Here is a 20,604-nt window from a genome sequence, read left to right on the forward strand (position 1 = left end):
ATGTATTTATGTAAAAGGAATCAATCAATCTTGCTTCATCTGTCTGCCTGTCTTGTTTTTTATTATTTTTTTGCAGAGAGAGAGAGAGAGAGAGAGAGAGAGAGAGAGAGAGAGAGAGAGAGAGAGAGAGAGAGAGAGAGAGGGAAAGCTACGCCTTCAGTATCGATCATGTGAAACCTTATTGTCGCAGTTTTTGTTGCACTATGGACTCTCTCTCTCTCTCTCTCTCTCTCTCTCTCTCTCTCTCTCTCTCTCTCTCTCTCTCTCTCTCTCTCTCTCTCTCTCTGCAGATTTCTGAATTTACTGTATATCTGCATTTTCTCACCTGAACACAGTAATTTCAAACCCATACATAAGTCCCGGGCAAGAAATTTTCCCCCAGCGAATATTCCACCTTGCAAAATTAAGCCATAAAAATGAATCCCCCTTATGACAGGCTAAGTTTGATTTGGTTTATTCGGATCACAGTACAACTCGCCACAAACAGGATCGAGAGGGCCGTTATATCGGTATTACTTGTCCGTCCTTTGTTGTATTGTAACCCACAAGAGGTGACGGTAAATGCACAGAAAGGATGTAGTAGGCTAGGGAGAAAAGAGGGGAAAACTCAAGGGAAATTCAGGAGAGGAGGAAAATAAGTGATCGTTTGGTGAAAAAATGGAATGCAGGTGGGAGGGAGGTGGGAGAGAGGGAGAGAGGGAGAGAGGGAAGCCACTGAGAGACTTGGCCGAGATCAGAATGGTTTTCAGAGTACCTGGAAGTGGTGGAGGAGGAAAATGAGGTGTGTGTGTGTGTGTGTGTGTGTGTGTGTGTGTGTGTGTGTGTGTGATAGAGAAAACTAAAGCTGTAATAATGTACGATTACTTTTTTGGGAAACAGCAAATGCGTATGTTTATGTAAGTGTATTTTTAAAGGAAACAAGTGGATTGGTGTATACGTATTTTAAGGGAAACAGGAGCATGTGTACGTGTTATTTTAGGGAAACACAAGCAGTATATAGAAGACTTCTGGTGGAGAGAAAAACAGGTGTATGTATATTTTGGAAGAAACGAGCGGGTGTTATGTGTATTTTGAGGGAAAGAAAAGTAGACTGTATTTTTTTGGAGAAGCAGGTGTTCTATTTTTGGGAGAAGAGAAAAGGAAAGAAACAGATATTATGCGTATTTTGGTGGAGAATGTGTGTGTGTGTGTGTGTGTGTGTGTGTGTGTGTGTGTGTGTGTCGCAGAGTAATATAGCGACATCAGCGTGGGCGGGGTGGCGAAGTGGAGCGAGGCAGGGAAGGAGCTTGGCTTCCTGCTTGCGTGATGAAGTTATTTGCGACATGGAAATGGACATGAGACAGCGAGATTGAGGTTAAAGAACGTAGTGGAACCTCATGCTGTATAACTAATCTTGCTTTGTGGTGTTCGGAGCTTCGAGAGAGAGACAGAGACAGAGAGAGAGAGAGAGAGAGAGAGAGAGAGATTGGACGGAGTAGAGGGCAAGGGGATTACAAGGGATTCTAAACAGCAACAGACCTTCAGACCCTTCTGGGCTGTTTCATTTTACTACTACTACTACTATTACTACATGAACTAAAGTATTAAATAAAGCTACCTACTGTATTAAAGAAGAGAGCAGGTGAGGTCTAAGTTTACTAGTGAGTGTGGAGGAGGGTATAAATGGTGATGTGTTGCGTGAATATTTGTCGTATTTGCAAACCTCCTCACCTTTAGGATTTGTTGTTCGATTTGGCAAAATGTTCTTTCGTTCTGATTTATATATATTTTTTTTTGTCAGATATAAAAGTTGTAGATTTTACCATCATACTACTACTACTACTGCTACTACTACTACTACTACTACTACTACTACTACTACTACTACTACTACTACTACTACTACTACTACTACTACTACTGCGGTGTAGGTGGAGACACGATGTAAAAAGAAGGAAGCCCTTGTTCATAGTCTATAGTGAAAGTTTACGTACGAAGGGAGGTGTTGCCAGCGAGAGAGAGAGAGAGAGAGAGAGAGAGAGAGAGAGAGAGAGAGAGAGAGAGAGAGAGAGAGAGAGAGAGAAATTGCCAAGGAGGTAGCAAGGGAAGACAGAATGAGGGAGCAGGAGGAGGGAGGAAAGCAGGTCATGTGGCTAATAGTTATTCAGGAGTGTGGGTGTAGTGCAGCACGACACGAAACACGGAGTTCAGTGGAGGACAAATAAGGCAAGTGCAGACTCTTCTACCAATATTGACGGTGAATAGAGAAGAGTTAATGACCTCACGAGGGAAACTAAGGAAAAAAGAGACAATGAAAGTAATATGATTTAAAAGGGTATACTAAGTGGTGCAAAGGCAGTTATAGACTCTTCTTACAGGATTATTGAGTCGGTGTATAGAGGTGATGACTTAAGGGGAACACAAAGGAAGGGACAACGAAGGTAGGAATATGATCTAAGAGAGTTTACTGTGTGAGAATAGAAAGGCCCACATTCTCAAACACTGGTTTCTCATCACCACTGTTTTTAAAGGCCACAGAGATGATTGACCTGGTTCTCAAGACTGTTTCTCATGTTAATAGTGTATAAATCTTGTTAATATATCAGTAGAACCATCAAGACACTTTTAAAAACTTGTGTAACTTCAACTAAAGCTTTATGAAAGTGGTCAGGGAGCGAAGCGTAAGTGTTTCGGAATATGACCGTAAGAGCAATTGGTCTTAAATATTTAACTGTCGTGTGATAAGAACAAGGGAATGATAATTAAAGAGAAAAAATAACACAAGAATATGACATTAAAGGTTAATCTCGTGAAAGAGAGAGATTATGGTTACAAAATAGTGTGTTGGTAAAAGGTTAGACTCGTTTTATTTATTCATTTATTTTTCTGGCTGGGAGTTGGGAAATGACAGGCAGGGAAAATTAACACGAATATGGCATAATGATTTAGTCTTGTGAGAGTGAGAACGATTGTTTACGAAATAGTTTGTTGATGAAGGTTAGACTCGTTTCACTTACTCATCCTTCTGGCAGGGAGGTGGAGGGAAATGGCTGAAGAAGAGGCAGGGAGATGGAGGCAGGGGGGAGGAGAGAAGCATATGCAGGGAAGGCAGGGAGTGGAGGCAGGGATGGAGGGGAGACAGGGAGGTGACAGCAGGGATGGAAGAGATAGGTGTATAGGAAGTAGGGACGTGACGGCAGGGGTGTAAGCGAGGCAGGGTGTAGGCGAGGCAGGGTGTAGGGGAGGCGTTTGTTATTCTGTCCGTTGGTTTACTCGTTTGGCGTTTAAAGGGACCGAGTGATGCGTGAGGTGCTGCTGGAGGGGCGGCGGGGGGGGCGGTGCTTGGCTTGTTAACTCTCGTCATCACCGACCCGGCCACCTGCGTGCGTGCGTGTGTGTGTTCTGTGTGTGTGTGTGTGCACCGAGGAAAACAGGATAACATTACATACATAAGCGATATTATCTTCCTCTGCAGTGCGTACTCTCTCTCTCTCTCTCTCTCCCTTTCTCTCTCTCTGTCTGCACAGGCTCTCCATCTCCGTCTCTTTTACCCTTCTCTTCCTCCCTTAAGTCCTTTATCCCGCCCCTCGTTTCCTCTCTACATCCTTGCCCATCCCTCCTCCTCCTCTTCCTCCTCCTCCTCTCTCTCCAGTCTCATGTAAACCACTTTCTCTCCCTCTTTCTCCCTCTCCGTCCTGCCCCTCTTTTATAACCTTTCCTCCCCTTTTCCTCTCCACCTTTTCCTCCAGCACTTTCCTTTCTTTCCTTTCCTCCTCCTCCTCCTCTTTCCTTCGCCTCAGTGACATTTGTGTGAATTTCATGGTTTACTAAAATTAGGACAGCTGCATAACCTATTAATATCTCTCTCTCTCTCTCTCTCTCTCTCTCTCTCTCTCTCTCTCTCTCTCTCTCTCTCTCTCTCTCTCTCTCTCCACTGCGCCACACTTACTGCACTCCTTCATGCCTGTTTTGTTCTTCCATGTTATGGTCGAGTGACGTGCCAAGGTCACCTGCTGGGCTGAGGAGAGGCTGCTGGCAGGTGGAGTAAGGAGGGGGGCGGCAAGGTGCGCAGGAGAGGACGTGAAGCAAAGGCAGGTCGTGGAGAGTCTTCCTCAATCCGTCTGTTGTCTTGCCTTGGTTACCTTTTGCGCTGGGAGGGATGGTGCTTTGTTGTTGTTGTTGTTGGTGGTGGTGGTGGTTGTGGTGGTTAGGCAAAAATTAAGGACTGGTTAGGTTCTAGAAATGTGGTAGTTCACTTGATGTCGTCTGAAAGCTGCTGATTGTAACCAGTGATTATACAGTGCTCGAACCAGTTAGTTGCTCACATGGTTCGCGTCTTATCTCTCGACAATTTTGACAGACTTCTGTGGGAAGTGTAAGGGCTTTCAAGGTTGTTTTGTTGATTCTAGCGATAGTTTATCAAAGATTCTGCATCACCAATATAAATAAATAAAAACCACTCATTTGGAGCCCGACCGATCCTCTCTCTAACCTATGAAAACTGTCTTGATGCCAAATCCGAAGCGTTTGTGAAACAGTGATGCTATATATAAAATAATGCCACACAAAGAATTTCTAAGATTTACACATAGTAGGATCACACACTCGGATTATCTGCATCTACATCACAACACAGCAAAACTTGAAATCTTTCATCACTGCTTGAACTGCGAACGGTTGTGAAGCAAGCTGGGTGTGGGTGAAGAGAAGGAAGGAGAAAAAAAAGGAGGAAGGAAATGGAAGAAGGATAAAGTAAGAAAGGAGGAAATAGTAATTATGAGAAGTAAGGAAGGAACGAGACTGAAAGAAGGAGAGATAATGGAAGAAAGGAGGAGGTAGTAGTAGACAGATGAAGGGAAGGAAAGAAGGAAGGAAAGAAGTAGGGAGGATGGAAATGGTTGAACGATAAGTGAAGAAAGGAAGAGGAACGAAATTGAAAGAAGGAAAGGCATAACGGAAGGAAGGAAGGGTTTATAATACTACACTGATGAAGAGAAGGAACGAACGGATACTGAAAGGGTGAAATTAAGGGAAGAAGGGAAGGGACATAATGATCATTGAGAGGAAGATCATTAAGGGAACGATGGAAGGAAGGAATGAACGAAAAGATAAGGGAAAAAGAAATGAAGTAGAATGGATAAGAAGGAAAGAAGGAAGGACGGTAAGGAATTAAGTTCTTTTTTCGTTTTTCTCATATTTCTTCATTTATTTCTTGAGACAACGATTATGGACTGAAAAAAGTAAAACACACACACACACAAGTAACGGATACGAAAGTTTACGAATTTCTCCAAACTTTATTCGTGCTGACAACGTTTAAATTTCATCAAAATCTATTTTACATAAAGGCGAAAAAAACCTTCCTAGCACCATGATAGATTACATTAGACGTTCGTGTAAAATTCCCTTTAACAGCCTATCAGTATTACAACCAATGGTGATCACTATTGCCTAACATCCTGACGATCACTATTATCCTGGCGGTTAGTGTTGCAACCCCTAGTAGTCACTGTTACACAGCCCCCCTGGCAATCACTATTACAACTCCTGACCTTCACTGTTACTTAACACCCTGGCGCTCACTGTTACAGGTGGAAAGTTGCAAAGAGGACGAATCACCGTCTCATGTTCTCGCTCGCTGCGGCGCCTTCACCACACAGCGTCACGCTTCCTGTTGTGATAAAAAAAAAAAAAATATAAGCGTCTGTTGTTATCAAGGATGGAAAAAAATATCTATTCAGTAAACAAGAGCCAGGTCCCCCTCGCCGAAGCGAGTACTAGCCCCTCGAGGGGGGGGTGTCACAGTGGCCGGCTGCTCATTGTCGCCTGGTTTTGATTAACCCATTCAGTGCCACTGCGTCAGTGTAATTAGAATTATGAATAGCAGGATTTTATTTAGGACGATTATTTTTCATAAGGTGTGAAAAATCAAAACTGCCCATCCGCCTCGACATTACTTATTTGCTCTATTCTGATTAACACTTGGGGAATTCATAGAGCTTGGTAATTGCCTGTAGTACTGAATGGGTTAATGCAAGGCCGGTTAATATGTACAGCTACAGGACAACACTATAATGTCTCTGAAAGGCAAGAAAGTATAGATAACGCCTGCAAGGGAAGTTAGCACCTGTAAGGGAGGTTAGGTTAGGTTAGCACCTGCAAGGAAGGCAGGTTGGTTAGCACCTGTAAGGGAAGGTGGGTTAGCACCTGCAAGGGAAGGTGGGTTAGCACCTGCAAGGGAAGGTGGGTTAGCACCTGTAGGGGAAGGTCGGTTGGTTAGCACCTGTAGGGGAAGGTTGGTTGGTTAGCACCTGTAGGGGAAGGTTGGTTGGTTAGCACCTGTAGGGGAAGGTTGGTTGGTTAGCACCTGTAAGGGAAGGTTGGTTGGTTAGCACCTGTAAGGGAAGGTCCGTTGGTTAGCACCTGTAGGGGAAGGTCCGTTGGTTAGCACCTGTAGGGGAAGGTCCGTTGGTTAGCACCTGTAGGGGAAGGTCCGTTGGTTAGCACCTGTAAGGGAAGATTGGTTGGTTAGCACCTGTAGGGGAAGGTGGGTTGGTTAGCACCTGATGGGGAAGGTTGGTTAGTACCTGCAAGAAAAGGTTGGTTGGTTAGCACCTGTAGGGGAAGGTTGGTGGGTTAGCACCTGTAAAGGAAGGTTTGTTGGTTAGCACCTGTAGGGGAAGGTTGGTGGGTTAGCACCTGTAGGGGAAGGTTGGTGGGTTAGCACCTGTAGGGGAAGGTTGGTGGGTTAGCATCTGTAAAGGAAGGTTGGTTGGTTAGCACCTGTAGGGGAAGGTTGGTGGGTTAGCACCTGTAAAGGAAGGTTTGTGGGTTAGCACCTGTAGGGGAAGGTTGGTGGGTTAGCACCTGTAGGGGAAGGTTGGTGGGTTAGCACCTGTAGGGGAAGGTTGGTGGGTTAGCACCTGTAGGGGAAGGTTGGTTGGTTAGCACCTGTAGGGGAAGGTTGGTGGGTTAGCACCTGTAGGGGAAGGTTGGTGGGTTAGCACCTGTAGGGGAAGGTTGGTGGGTTAGCACCTGTAGGGGAAGGTTGGTGGGTTAGCACCTGTAAAGGAAGGTTGGTGGGTTACCACCTGTAAAGGAAGGTTGGTTGGTTAGCACCTGTAGGGGAAGGTTGGTTGGTTAGCACCTGTAGGGGAAGGTTGGTGGGTTAGCACCTGTAGGGGAAGGTTGGTTGGTTAGCACCTGTAGGGGAAGGTTGGTTGGTTAGCACCCGTAAGGGAAGGTTGGTTGGTTAGTACCTGCAAGAAAAGGTTGGTTAGTTAGCACCTGCAGGGGAAGGTATACGATTTTGGCACCTGTAAGGTTCTTGTCTCACCTTTATCCGTGGCTTCCTTCCTCGTGTGGCAGCTTTCATCTGAACATCGGCATCTTGATTTTTCCTCGTAGTCAGAAGTAGCTGCTTAGGCCATCATTACTTGTGTACAGAGCATCAGTTCTTCCTCGCAATCTTGTCACCTTCAGTACAACTCCTTCACAGCGCTGCAAAAGAAAATCTCCAGTAGCCATGCATATTAGAGCGTAAATACAAAAGCAAAAGATTTTCCATACTGCTTATCGTCACTGTATACTTACTCAAATACAAGCTGCCCTCCTTAGCGGTCTCTCCACTCCATCACGCCTCTTCACTGCCCTTGTTTCTTCATTCCACCGCCGCTGTGGTCTGCTACTAACGGTAATGCTGTGGAATAATCTACAGAAACCATGAGTGTGAGGTACCTGAAAGGCAAAGAGTTAGCAGCCTAACAGCCTATCGCCCTAACGCCCTAGGAACACAACTCTCCTTACCTGGTTCGACGAGGTGCTCCAGCGCTGTCCCACGCTGTCCCGCGATGAGCTGTGCATGGTACTTACCTGAGGACAAAGATACTGATTATTAGGAGTGTTTTGCCGTTTAATCGTTACGTGTATATTTTGTAGTTTATTGAATTACGGCCATACGTTTAAGCTCAATATACTTTGCCATTTCTGTAACACCATTCTTGAACGCATTATCCTCTTGTTAGAAAAGTTTTCAAAGACCACGGAGGTGAGAGAAATGAATGTGGTTGCTTTTATCTTCGTGTTCTCGTTAACTACCGGACTATCATTAGGACGTATAATAATGAACACAAAATGCAAATCCGCAAAAGCAACTTACCAAATTGATGCGCAGACCACGATGAGGGAGACAGCGAAGACTTGATTACTGGAACGCACGCAAACACTCGCAATGACACACGTTCTACTCTGCCCGCCGCCCGCAAGGATCTGCGTCACCTACCCTGCGCGCTCAACTTCGTGGGCTCCGGCTGTCTCCGAATGTATTGCCGATACTTTTCCACAAACTCACCTGTGATTTATCCCCCCCGTTTTCTTTAACACTACATAACGCGAAGTAAAGTTTTTGTGATATTGTATGCATGTATGTGTTGAAAGAATTAGATGAGTGAGAAGGAGTAGAAGAAATGAATACGTTCTGAACACTTTGATTCATTCTTTCGAACAAAACCTGCCGGCTTCCTAACTCCGTCTACCCCTCCCCATCTCTTTCCTATTCCCTACCAACAACTGACTACCCCCTCCATCTTCCCCCTTCCCTCTTACGCTCCTAGATGGTCCCCCCTTGTGGTATCCCTACCATTTCATTCCCTCATCTCCACTCATTGGTGACCCCCTCCTCCCCCATCCCGTAGCTCACTCTTCATTGATAGGTTCTTATTGTGTTAAAAATGCATGTATGTTCTTATTAGATCTGCTGTCTTCTGGGCCAGCCACAACAGTAACGCTATTCTTGCTTATAATGTAAATATTTAGATAAGAATTTGGGTATTTCCTTTGACGCGCTCACATTAGTACACGCGAATCTCTCTCTCTCTCTCGAACCTTTTAAAACGATAATGTACTTTGCTCAGGTTAAGCAATATACTGCAGGCTACATGAGGAAGCATTAGTGATCTGAGAGGTGGCAGCATTGTGTTGTATGAGAGTAGAACTGTAAAATCGTTCTCTTGATCCCATTGAGTGTGCTTCGAGTTCGTGTCTCGTGAGCACGTCTGAAATGTTTTGGCGTCTTATCTCACTACTTCGAACAGGCTTGAGTGGAGGTCATCGGGAATTCTAAGTACATTTTAATAATAATTTTGTATCATCACTGAAAAAAAAAAGATCAATGAGAACGTAACTAATGTAATCTCTGTTGTCTAGTTGTCACGAGAGAACAAAAGGCGCAAGATACACGCCTTGCCAGATCTCGACTCCTCGCTCTAAACGTTCGGAGCGCCGCGTCTCATTTAGTTGACTCAAGGCTCGTCCTCGACTGGAATGTTGTTGTTGTTGAATTAGTGAGATACTGAGGTTACGGTATAAAAAAAATAGGTAATATTGTAAGAAAATAATTCGGATAATTAAATAACAATGAAGAGAGAGAGAGAGAGAGAGAGAGAGAGAGAGAGAGAGAGAGAGAGAGAGAGAGAGAGAGAGAGAGAGAGAGAGAGCACTAGCAACAACAACACCAACAATAATGACACCAAACCTCATGATGGTACGGCATAATGGTTAATGTTGCTGGTCTCGTAATTTCGAAGTTCAGGGTTCGAATCCTGTCAGGCGGAGATAATTTGGGATTCTCCTTTGGCGCTGCTCATCTTGCGGAAAATAGATATACGAGTATACATACGTGGTTTATGTAGGTGAGGCGCTTTGTACGTCTGTGTTTGTGTGTGTGTGTGTGTGAGTGTTGATCCTCTTCATAATTTTTTTTTTTTGTTTCGTTGTGATAATAATTTAAATAGAATGTTTAATGTAGTGTTGGCATCATTAATTATTACGTTCCTTTCATCTCTTTCTCACACTTCTCTGATATTTTATTAGTGTGTGTGTGTGTGTGTGTGTGTGTGTGTGTGTAGCTCGTCAGTTCTGTTGTTGCTGTTGTTATTGTTGTTGCTGTTGTTGTCTTTTCTCTACAGTTTTTGTCGTTCTTCTCCTCATTTTTTATTTTGTTTTATTGCATTATTATTGTTATTATTTTGTTATTCAATGTAGTGTGTACGACTTGTTGAGGCGATTCGGGTACTGCCTCACAGCGTGTTCCAACAAACCCACACACACACACACACACACACACACACACACACACACGTGAAGTTAGATTATATTACCTAATGTGTGTGTGTGTGTGTGTGTGTGTGTGTGTGTGTGTGTGTGCATAGGGCTTCACTTCTCCCATTCCTCCTTCTCCCCCTCCTCCTCCTCCTCCTCTTGTTGCTGTTGTTGTTCATCGTCGTCATCGTCATCACCATTTTTTTTGTTGTTCATATTACTATTATTCTCCTTCCCCGCCTCCTCATTCTCTTTCTTTTCCTCCTCCTCCTCCTCCTCCTCCTTTCTCGCCTTGCATCGCCCCTGGTTTTCTTTTTCTCCGTCCTCGTCTCGCTAACCTGCTTCAGGCCTCGCACCGTCTTTTGTACTGCGCCACACCACCCCGCCTCTCTCTCTCTCTCTCTCTCTCTCTCTCTCTCTCTCTCTCTCTCTCTCTCTCTCTGATTCAAGCATAAAGCTTATAAGTAACTCACAAAATACAGTAATGCAAATACAATACTTAGCTTTCATAAGTACGATAATTTTTTTTTTTTCATGAGTTTGTAGTTTTAAAGGATATATTTTTTTTCTATCGTGTATATAACTGAAGAACACTGAAAAAAATGAGGTGATTTCAAAGTTTTAAGGAGTAACCGCCTGATGAAGTGAATATGTCCCGCGGTTCCTGAGGGCAGCCACCTTCACCTTCTGAGTGCATGGTAACCTTTTAACTACCATGGCAGCTCCTGAAGTTAAAATAATGGGAGTCTGTTGCAATTTTAGAGTATAATTGCAAAAAAAAAAAAAAACTGGGGAAAGAAATTGACCATGTGAAATCTATCGCTTCTTAATCTGTCTTTACTAATAATTTATTGGTACACATTTCAGATCGTTGCCTGCTGTTGTCCCTGCAAATTTAGAGTATAAGTGCGAAAGACATCACTGGAGAGAAAACGTGTCGACCAGTTGAGATCTTCTATCGCTTATTGATCTGTTTTTACTCATAGTTTAAGGATATACGTAATTCGCACCATTCCTTGCTGTTGTGTCTTTGCCTAGTAGAATAGTTTAGCAATACACAATTGAGGCTCAGCGGAAAAGTCTAGCGATACATAGATAGTCACAAGAATAATTTATCGAGACACAAATGAAGCTCAGAAGAATAACTTAGACACACACAAACGAGGAAGTGGTTTAGTAGTATTCATTAAAATAATTTAGGAATACACAAATGAATAAATGGCCGAGTGGTTTAAACATTTCAGTGCTTATAGTTGTATCTTTGCTTAACCCTTTCACTACGATATGCAAGAATTAACAACACTACAAGTAATGTACGAAGTCTTTATAAGCACTAGCAAGAAATGAAGGGATGAAAACGACTTGATTTTGCAATTTCTAGCTGGTATAACGTTTGGCAGTGGCTGTGGATCAATAACAGACGCTTCATAGTGGTTGATAATTAAGGAAAAATATGCCAAATAGTAGTGAATAAACTAATGGAATAATTCATAGATAGCAAAACACAGTAACACTTGCCATGTCGCCATTACCAGTGAGTCAGATAAAAAAAAAAAAAAAAAAACACGCATCACATTATCATTACCCTTGAGAATTATGAAGGTACTAAAGGCCACTTCCTGAACCTCTCCTTTCACTCTCTCTGGGGAGGAACAAGCAGCAGACAACCTCCCGGCCCTCGCGAGGCTGTTTGTGGAAAGCTACACTGTGTAATCCAATCAGAGGAGGAAATGTTGGGTAGTAAAGGCGAAAGTTTGTGGTGGTGCCGGGTATTCCTCATTCTGGTTCTCTTTTTAGCATTTATTCTTTACTGCCGTCTCTCTCTCTCTCTCTCTCTCTCTTCTTATGACGTGAGTGCGTTTCATTCGTCCGCAGCTTAAGTATTCACGAAGAAGAAGAAAGGAGAAAGAGGGGGAAAAGTCTAAAATCGCATTGTCTTGCCTCCTTCTCCCCACCCCTCCAGCAGCACCAGCAGGCAGCCGTCCCTTGTCAAAGTGGCGAGGGCGTGGATTGGTGGCGGGAGCTGGCGTTCTCCTGCGGCTGTGTGTGTGTGTGTGTGTGTGTGTGTGTGTGTGTGGGAGGGGGGGGTGTTCTTTTGTCTCGACACTTATGCCCAGAATGCTTTGTGGGTGTCAATAGCTGGCAGGGAAACATTGTTGTTGTTTAGTACATTAACTTACTCACTCAACCCTTTGTCTCATGTTTTTATTTTTATTTATTTATTTATTTTTCCCGTGTATGCTTGTTTGTTTCAGTTTGTTTCCTTCTGTCAGTCTCTCTGTGTTTCTGTCTGTCCGTCTGGCTATTTGTAACTTTCTGTATGCTCTCTCTCTCTCTCTCTCTCTCTCTCTCTCTCTCTCTCTCTCTCTCTCTCTCTCTCTCTCTCTCTCTCTCTCTCTCTCTCTCTCTCTCTCTCTCTCTCTCTCTTTGGGTAAGCTCGTAGCGGAAATGAGGCAGATTTTTTCTCTTTCCCTTTTGTCTTCCTTCATCGCCAAATTCGCAGATGTGAAAGCGTATAATCTTTTTTTTCCCTCTCTTGGTCTCATTGTCACATTATCCCTGTTATAATGAGGAATGATTCTTTTGCATTACGCTGGCTGAGGTTGGATGTGTTGGCGATCGTTTACATTCTATTATTAGGCAGCGTTGGGAGAAGCAGCTTAGTGGGGGGGGGGGTCAGGATATTGTTGTGTGTAATTCATAATACTACAGACCCATATCCCTTAATGGTTTATTTAGCCTTGCAAGATTTAAAGTGTAAAGAAAACGTTCTCTCTCTCTCTCTCTCTCTCTCTCTCTCTCTCTCTCTCTCTCTCTCTCTCTCTCTCGTTTTGTTTTCTTTTATTTCTTTGTTTTGTTTTTCTTTCATTCATTCATTCGTTTATTCATTCATTTCTTTCTTTCTTCTTCTTCTTCTTCTTCTTCTTCTTCTTCTTCTTCTTCTTCTTCTTCTTCTTCTTCTTCTTCTTCTTCTTCTTCTTCTTCTTCTTCTTCTTCTTCTTCTTCTTCTTCTTCTTCTTCTTCTTCTTCTTCTTCTTCTTCTTCTTCTTCTTCTTCTTCTTCTTCTTCTTCTTCTTCTTCTTCTTCTTCTTCTTCTTCTTCTTCTTCTTCTTCTTCTTCTTCTTCTTCTTCTTCTTCTTCTTCTTACCACTACTACAACAACTACTACTACTACTACTACTACTACTACTACTACTACTACTACTACTACTACTACTACTACTACTACTACTACTACTACTACTACTACTACTACTACTACTGCTGACTCGCTTTATCTCAAATATTCAGGAAATTCCCCATTTTTATAGATTTTCTTTTAATAAGTTCAGTATTCTTAATTAAGCACGGGGAATATTAAGACTAGTGTATATATAACTTCATATCATTCTTTCTTTTCTTTATTTTCTTCTTATCAGCAAGTATTGAGGCAGGCATGTATTAGTCCAGGCAACGTATAATAATAATAATTTTCCTGCGTGTGTAAATTTGAACTATAATAAGCATCTTTTGGCATTAGTTTCACTCGACGTAAGATTTTTCCTTTTTTCTTTTAATTCTTAAGTATTCATGTCTTGTATTTACTGTACTGTTTATTTTTTTTTTAGTATATATATTTTTTATCCTTGATTTATTATGTTTTTTTTTTCTTTTTTAATCGTTATTACTCATATCATTAGTCTCTAATGTCACCGCTCTTAAATTTCCTGGTTTTCTTTTCTTTTCCGCTTTTTTCCTGTTTCCTTTTTTCATCCACTGCGTTTGTCTTCGTTTTTTAGTCTGTTTATGATTCCGCTGCTTTGTTCTCCCTTTTTTTTCACGTCTTTTTGCATTATTATCGTTTTTATGAGCTGTTTGATTCCACTGCCTCGTTCTTCCTGTTTGTCATCTTTTTCACTAACGTTTTTTCTTCTTTTCTCCTTGTTTATTTATTTTCTTGTTTGCCTGCATGATTCCACTGTCAGGTTGGCTCTGCTTTGAATAGGCGAAGTTAGGATGAGTCGAGTGAAGTTGAGTTGAATTGAGCTTAGGTGAGTTAAGGTGAAATAAGTTGATTGTAATGTTAGATTATGTTAGATTATGTTAGATTTTGTTAGGCTGGGTTAAGTTTGTTAGTTAGGTTACATTAAGTATTTTAGATTGTCAGGTTAAGTAATGTTACATGTTGCGTTAAGTGAGGTTAGGTTAGACTGGCTGGATTAGGTTAGGTTAGGTTAGATTGGCTAGATTAAATCAAACTATTATGCTGTTTTAGTTAAGTTAGGCTCACTGATTTGTTAGGTTAGGTTAGGTTTTCCTTGGTTCCGTTACATAGGCTGTTTAGGTGAAGTTAAATTGGCTAGATTAAATTATGATATTAAGATGGTTTAGTTTAAGTTAGTCTAGTAAATTAGGTTCAGATTGATTTATTCGATTAGTTTAAGTTAGACTTTACTTAGTTTCGTTACATACATTACTTAGGTTATGAAGGGTCATGAGAGGTCAAGCCACTGGTCCGCCAGCCTGGAGGAAGCCGAGTCATGCACGTGTGAGACGAGGAAGTGAAAATGAAGGCAGCCTAGCATAACCTAACCTCATTCCTGTGTTGCTGGTGTTTCGAGAAAAATGAGGAGGAACATAAATGGCTGTGCGGAATAAGAATTAATATGCTTTTGTGTTTCTGCGTTTGTGTGAAATTAGATGAAGTAAAAAATCAAGACAGGCAAGAGTTACCTAACCTCATTTTCGTCTTCTTGATATTGTGGGGATGAATGAGAAGGAATATGAATGTGTGTGTGTGTGTGTGTGTGTGTGTGTGTGTGTGTGTGTGTGTGTGTGTGTCTGAAATGAGGAAGTAGAATCAGAGGGGGTGGCTTATTGTAACCTCATTCTCGTTGTCTTAGAGTTTGAGGAAGAATGACGAGGAATAAAAATTGATGTGCTATTGTGTTTATCTGTGTGTGTGTGTGTGTCTGTGTGTGTGTGTGTGTGTGTGTGTGTGTGGAATTAAATGAGGAAAAAAAAAATAAAAGCAGGGTAGCGTAACCTAACCTCAATCTCGTCTTCCTGATATTCTGGGAAGAACGAGAAGGAATTTGAATATGAACTGAGAGAGAGAGAGAGAGAGAGAGAGAGAGAGAGAGAGAGAGAGAGAGAGAGAGAGAGAGAGAGAGAGAGAGAGAGAGAGAGAGAGAGGATGAGGAAAATCGTAATTATTTTTGTCTGTGTATGAAATGAGAAAGTAAGACCGAGGCAAGGTAGCATAACGTAACTTCAATCTAATCTTCCTGGAGTTTTGGGTAAGACTGAGAAAGAATAAAAACTGCTGTGCCTTTTTTTTTTTCTCTCTTTCCCTCTTTCTCCTGTATGTGTGTATGTGTGTGTGTATGATGAGAAGTAGTAAATTGTGGTAAGATGAATGGCCATCGATTCGTGATTCCAGAGGAGAAATACACAGCGCCGCATTGTACTCATTGTAACGAGTTTTCGAGGAAGTGAGCCGCAGATATCCTAGTAATGAAAGGAGAAGGAAAAAAAAAAGAAGAAAAGAGAAAGAAACGGAAGGTAATAAAGTGAAGTCTTTGCTAAATTGTGCCGTGGAATTTGACGCAGCGAATGAAAGACTGTGTGAAGTATTTGGCGCATTTCTTGGACAATTTTACGATGAATAATTTTTTACTGTCTTTTTATTTTTTTTATAGGAAGAAGAGACTGGTTAGTTGAGAGAGAGAGAGAGAGAGAGAGAGAGAGAGAGAGAGAGGGGGAGAGAGAGAAAGGGTAAGGGAAACGAAAAGAAAAAGAAGAGTACAGAAACTGATGTACACTTTCTCTCTCTCTCTCTCTCTCTCTCTCTCTCTCTCTCTCTCTCTCTCTCTCTCTCTAGAAGACAAGTAGATAAAATCGAGATTAAAATAGATCAAGTAAACAATAGCGATATTGATAATGCTACTATTACTACTACTACTACTACTACTACTACTACTATTACTACTACTACTACTACTACTACTACTACTACTAACAACAACAGCTAATAACAACAACAACAACCAGAATAAGAAAAACGCAATGTAGCTTCAATTCCAATTACGTGACCAGTAATCGAGGAGCAGAGAAGTAATATTTTCTCAAAGATGATCTACTGCTCCCTTGTCCCTCCTTCCCAGAATCCCTTAGAAGCCTTGTACAAGCAATAGCCAGCCTTGCCCAACCCTGAAATCCTTACCCAAAACACTGGTTTCCCTCCCCATCACACTGCCTCCCCGAATTAACCAAGACGGTGTAACTTCCCTTCCATCCTAACACTACTTACCTTCTGCAGCTAATCTAAGACCTAAACTTCGTAGTCTCTCACGCATCCTTACTTCAAATCTTCCCCCTGTTGTCGCATTAGCTTTCTTAACTAACCAAAGACGTCATCTCCCCCCAGTCCCTCACAAGACCTCTCCTAAAACTCTTCCGAAATTGAATGTTTGTGTCCCTTCCTTCCTTACACTGTGTTCCCAAGCCTCTTCAAGATAGATTAACTCTTCAATACCTTCACCCTGCCTTCCCAAACTAATCCAAGACAGTGACTTCCCTCCTGCCTTCACGCAACGTTCCTTAACTCTTCCAGTACATGCGTAGTGACTCGTCCTCCTCCCTTCGTAAAACATCACAACTAACTTAAGAGAAAAACAGAGTAATTATTCCTTTATCCTCACGCTACTTTTCTAAAATTAATCCAAGGCTGTAACATCCTCTCCTATCCTCACGCTACCTTTCCCAAGCTACCCCAAGGCATTATTACCACCTCCTACCCTCGCATTACCTATCCCAAGCTATTCCAAGACATTATCATCCCCATTTCCGCATACTACCTCCCCGTCTCTCCTCACATAACCTTCCCCAACCGCTCCAAGGTAGAGTAAGTGTATTTTATCCTCTCAATACCTTCCGTAAAGTAACCACGAGATAGTAACATCCCTCAGACCCTACCAAGACTATGATTTCTCGTCTCTCTCTCTTCCCCCTTGCATTATTTCTCCCAGGCTAACCCAGGACTCCCCTCCTTTCCTCAAACGATCGGAAAATAGAGTAATTTCTCCCTTAACCTTACACTTCCTCCCCTCAAACCCTATCAAGACACTGTACCTTCCCCTCGTCTCTTCGCCTCATCCTTTTCCGCTGCCACACACTCAGTCTTTGCAAAACTTAGCCGCTGCTCATCTCTTGGTAACTCTTGGAGACGCTTGCCACGCCGCGCCTGATGGAGTCGCTTTGTGCCTCCTGAAAAGCATCGATCCATGCCCCGCCACGTAAAGAGAGAGGTTTGAGCGACGTCACTCTACACCGCGTTAACACCGCTACCTACTGCTGTCTCCACTCCTATCACCACCATCACCACCAGCGCTTGCTTACTTAGTTGCTTAGTTGGATTTGATAGTTTGTGGTGTGTGTGTGTGTGTGTGTGTGTGTGTGTGTGTGTGTGTGTGTGTGTGTGTGTTTTCTTTAGATTGTTTGCCTGTCTATCTCTCATTATTATTATTATTATTATTATTATTATTATTATTATTATTATTATTATTATTATTATTATTATTATTATTATCATCATCATCGTCATCACACACACACACACACACACACACACACTGGACATTTCTTATTATTCTATCTTCGTAATGTGATACAGTTAAAGGCAAAGTGTGTGTGTGATTGTGTGATTGTGTGTGTGTGTGTGTGCGGGGAGGGAGGAACAAGAGATATATTTTCTTTGCATTTCCCTGTTTGTCTGGCTGGTTGGCTTGGTGGCTGGCTGAGTGGCTGGTTGGCTGGGTGGCTGGCTGGGTGCTGGGGTAACACGAGAAGGAGGAGGACGCAACACACTTAATATTTTTGGCGAGTGTGATAGGAGAGAAGATGTAACTTTAGTCTGGCAGCAGCATGCACGAGAGAGAGAGAGAGAGAGAGAGAGAGAGAGAGAGAGAGAGAGAGAGAGAGAGAGAGACTGCATGACAGCAAGCCTTGTAATGTCAATCATGTAAGTAAGAAGCTCTGAGGTCCTGAATACGAGTAAGAATGCGTGTGGAAAAGTCAACGAACACAAACTGTGAGATGGAAATAATGCGAGTGGTGGTATTTGTAGTGTATAATGAAGGAAGGCTCGGTATTCAGGACTATGTGAAAGGCAGAAGTCATGACTGTACTACGAAGGACATGCACAAGCTGGCTGAGGATAATGTTGGTATGAGTGGGTGGAAAATTACATGGATTTAGAAATAACAGCATTCATAGGAAAGGTGGTGGTAATGGTATTATTAGTATTGATGGAAGGAAGATTACTTGTATTACAGCAAACATGAGGGAGGTGGAAGTGATGGTGGTAATGGTCGTTGTGTGTGTGTGTGTGTGTGTGTGTGTGTGTGAGTGAGTGAGAGAAAGATTACGTGGGATTACTAAACACAACATAAGGAAAATGAGCATTATACAGATAGTGATAATAATGATGATGATGATAATAATAATGATAATAGTAGTAGTAGTAATAATAATAATAATAATAATAATAATAATAATAATAATAATAATAATAATAATAATAGCAACATAAGGAACACCAACATTGTATAAATAGTGGTAATAATAAAAACATTAATAACATCACTAGTGGGCAGGAAAAATTACATTAAATTACAAACATTAAAAAAAACCGCATGGAATTATCTGGTCCTCTCTGTCAGGTTGTTCAGGAAGGTTCAGGGAAAGGACAGTACAGCAGAAGGCTCCTCCCCACCCAACCTCTGTTTGGCTTGCGTATGAAAATATTTTGGTGAAATTAGCTTACAATATTAAAGAAAAAAAAAAACGTTGAATTCTTGCATGAAAGGATGAAAGGAAGAGGAGGAAGAGGAGGAGGAAGAGGGGGAGGTGGAGGACATAAAACAGTTGCAAAAAAGAGGAGGAAGAATATTAGTAAGAGGAAGAGGAATAATGATAGTAAGAAGAGAAGGAGGAATAACAGTAGTAATAAAAAGAGGAACAAGAGAAGTAATAATAATAATAGTAATAATGATAATAATGATAATAATAATAATAATAAAAACAACACCAACACTAAAACGGAGATGAGAATGAAGAGGAAGAGGACGAGGAGAAGGAAGATGAAGACGAGGAGAAAGGGGAGAAAGAAAAGATGAGAAAGAGAAGCAGGAGGAAGAGAAAATGACAAAAAATTTGGAAGAAATGGAGGAGGAGGATGAGGATGAAGAAGGAAGGAAGGAAGAAGAAAATTAGCAGGAGAAGGAAGAGAAAGATGAGAAGGAAGAATAGTAGTAGGAAGAGGAAGAGAAGGAAGAGGAAGAGAAGGAGGAAAGCTGCGTGACGTCCGTGAAAATCCAAGTTTGAACTCATGTCTGTCCTTCGTGTTTCCGCAAAGAACCGCCGAGGTATTACAAAAAGGGCGCGCGCGCGCGAGAGAGAGAGAGAGAGAGAGAGAGAGAGAGAGGGGAGAAGGAGGCGTTGTAAGTCACCCTCGTTTTAATGAAAAGTGGCGGGGTATTAAGAGATGGGAGTCACGCACGTTCTGGTGGAGCCTCAACAACGGGGTTACTTACTATTTGGCGCACTCGTGGTCTGTTGGTCGAGTATCATAAGAACATAAGAAATAAGGGAAGCTGCAAGAAGCGACCAGGCTTACACGTGGCAGTCCCTGTATGAAACACACCTACCTATTTCCATCTGCTATCCCCATCCATAAACTTGTCTAACCACACTTGTCTTGCACTGTGTTTACCGTTTTCTCTTATTCCTCAGTCCTTTAATATGGGAAGAACTGTCAAATGTCACGTTTTGTTACTAGATTTTCAGTATTTCCAAGAGAGAGGGAGAGAGAGAGGGTGGGGGGGGGCCCTAGCGGAGTGAGTAGTCGATTGGTGACTACGCCTGTTTATGGTTATCGTGTCGTACTGTGTCAAGTTATCAAGTAAGCTCTTTTCCCTTCTCCCATGGTCTGTAAGGAGTAACTGAGCCTTCCAGTTCTTGAATAAGCGCTTTAATTTTCTTACAAGACAAGGCTGTTTGGTAAGATAGAGCTGAATTTTGTACGAGTAATGTGGTGCTATTTTATGAAGCGATTTGTTTTTTCATCACGACTATTTTAAATGCCACAGATATGATCAGTGTGGTTCTCGTGAATATTTTTCCCATTAACACAGAATACCCGTTAAACTATCACTATAATCCTGAAAAAAAAAAAAAATCTTGAACATCCTAAGTGATTCCACGAGAACCTATTTAATGTTAAGACAAGACATAGAGACGTTTGTAAACACGGAGCTGTGAAACCCAAGTGAACATAACAGTCTCCGGTGGCGGGCTGCGATGGTAACATTGTAGTGAGGATACGCGTGCATGATACACAGTGCGGCACACCTTGAGGGAGTGTTGTGCTGAGTTCAGTCCTGCCTGGTGGCGTCCCTTGGCAGAGTGGGTGCTTGGTTCGTTAGTCCTGCTTACATCTGGCTCGGGATCTGCACACACGCAACACACACACACACACACACACAG

The 20,604-nt window shown here is 42.2% G+C and overlaps 1 protein-coding gene and 1 long non-coding RNA gene across 6 annotated transcripts in view; one reads left to right on the plus strand and one right to left on the minus strand.

The window, feature by feature from the left end:
- LOC135108425 (uncharacterized) overlaps positions 1-20,604 on the plus strand; it is an 88,992-nt gene that overhangs the window by 37,858 nt on the left and 30,530 nt on the right. The window contains exon 3 of one of the 5 annotated variants that reach the window (XM_064019393.1): positions 10,945-11,580. The exons of the other annotated variants lie outside the window; for them this stretch is intronic. Within the exon in view, the coding sequence (XP_063875463.1) occupies positions 10,945-10,976 (32 nt within the window). The 3' untranslated portion in view covers positions 10,977-11,580. Of the gene's footprint in view, positions 1-10,944; positions 11,581-20,604 lie in introns of those variants that run through there. 5 annotated transcript variants of the gene reach the window in all.
- On the minus strand, positions 7,158-8,300 carry LOC135108426 (uncharacterized). The gene is made up of 3 exons (XR_010272258.1): positions 8,138-8,300; positions 7,573-7,851; positions 7,158-7,479 (listed from the first exon to the last, which is right to left on the minus strand). It is a non-coding gene; the product is annotated as an uncharacterized LOC135108426 (long non-coding RNA).

This window comes from Scylla paramamosain, chromosome 17 (assembly GCF_035594125.1).
Source record: "Scylla paramamosain isolate STU-SP2022 chromosome 17, ASM3559412v1, whole genome shotgun sequence".
NCBI classification, from domain to species: domain Eukaryota; kingdom Metazoa; phylum Arthropoda; class Malacostraca; order Decapoda; family Portunidae; genus Scylla; species Scylla paramamosain.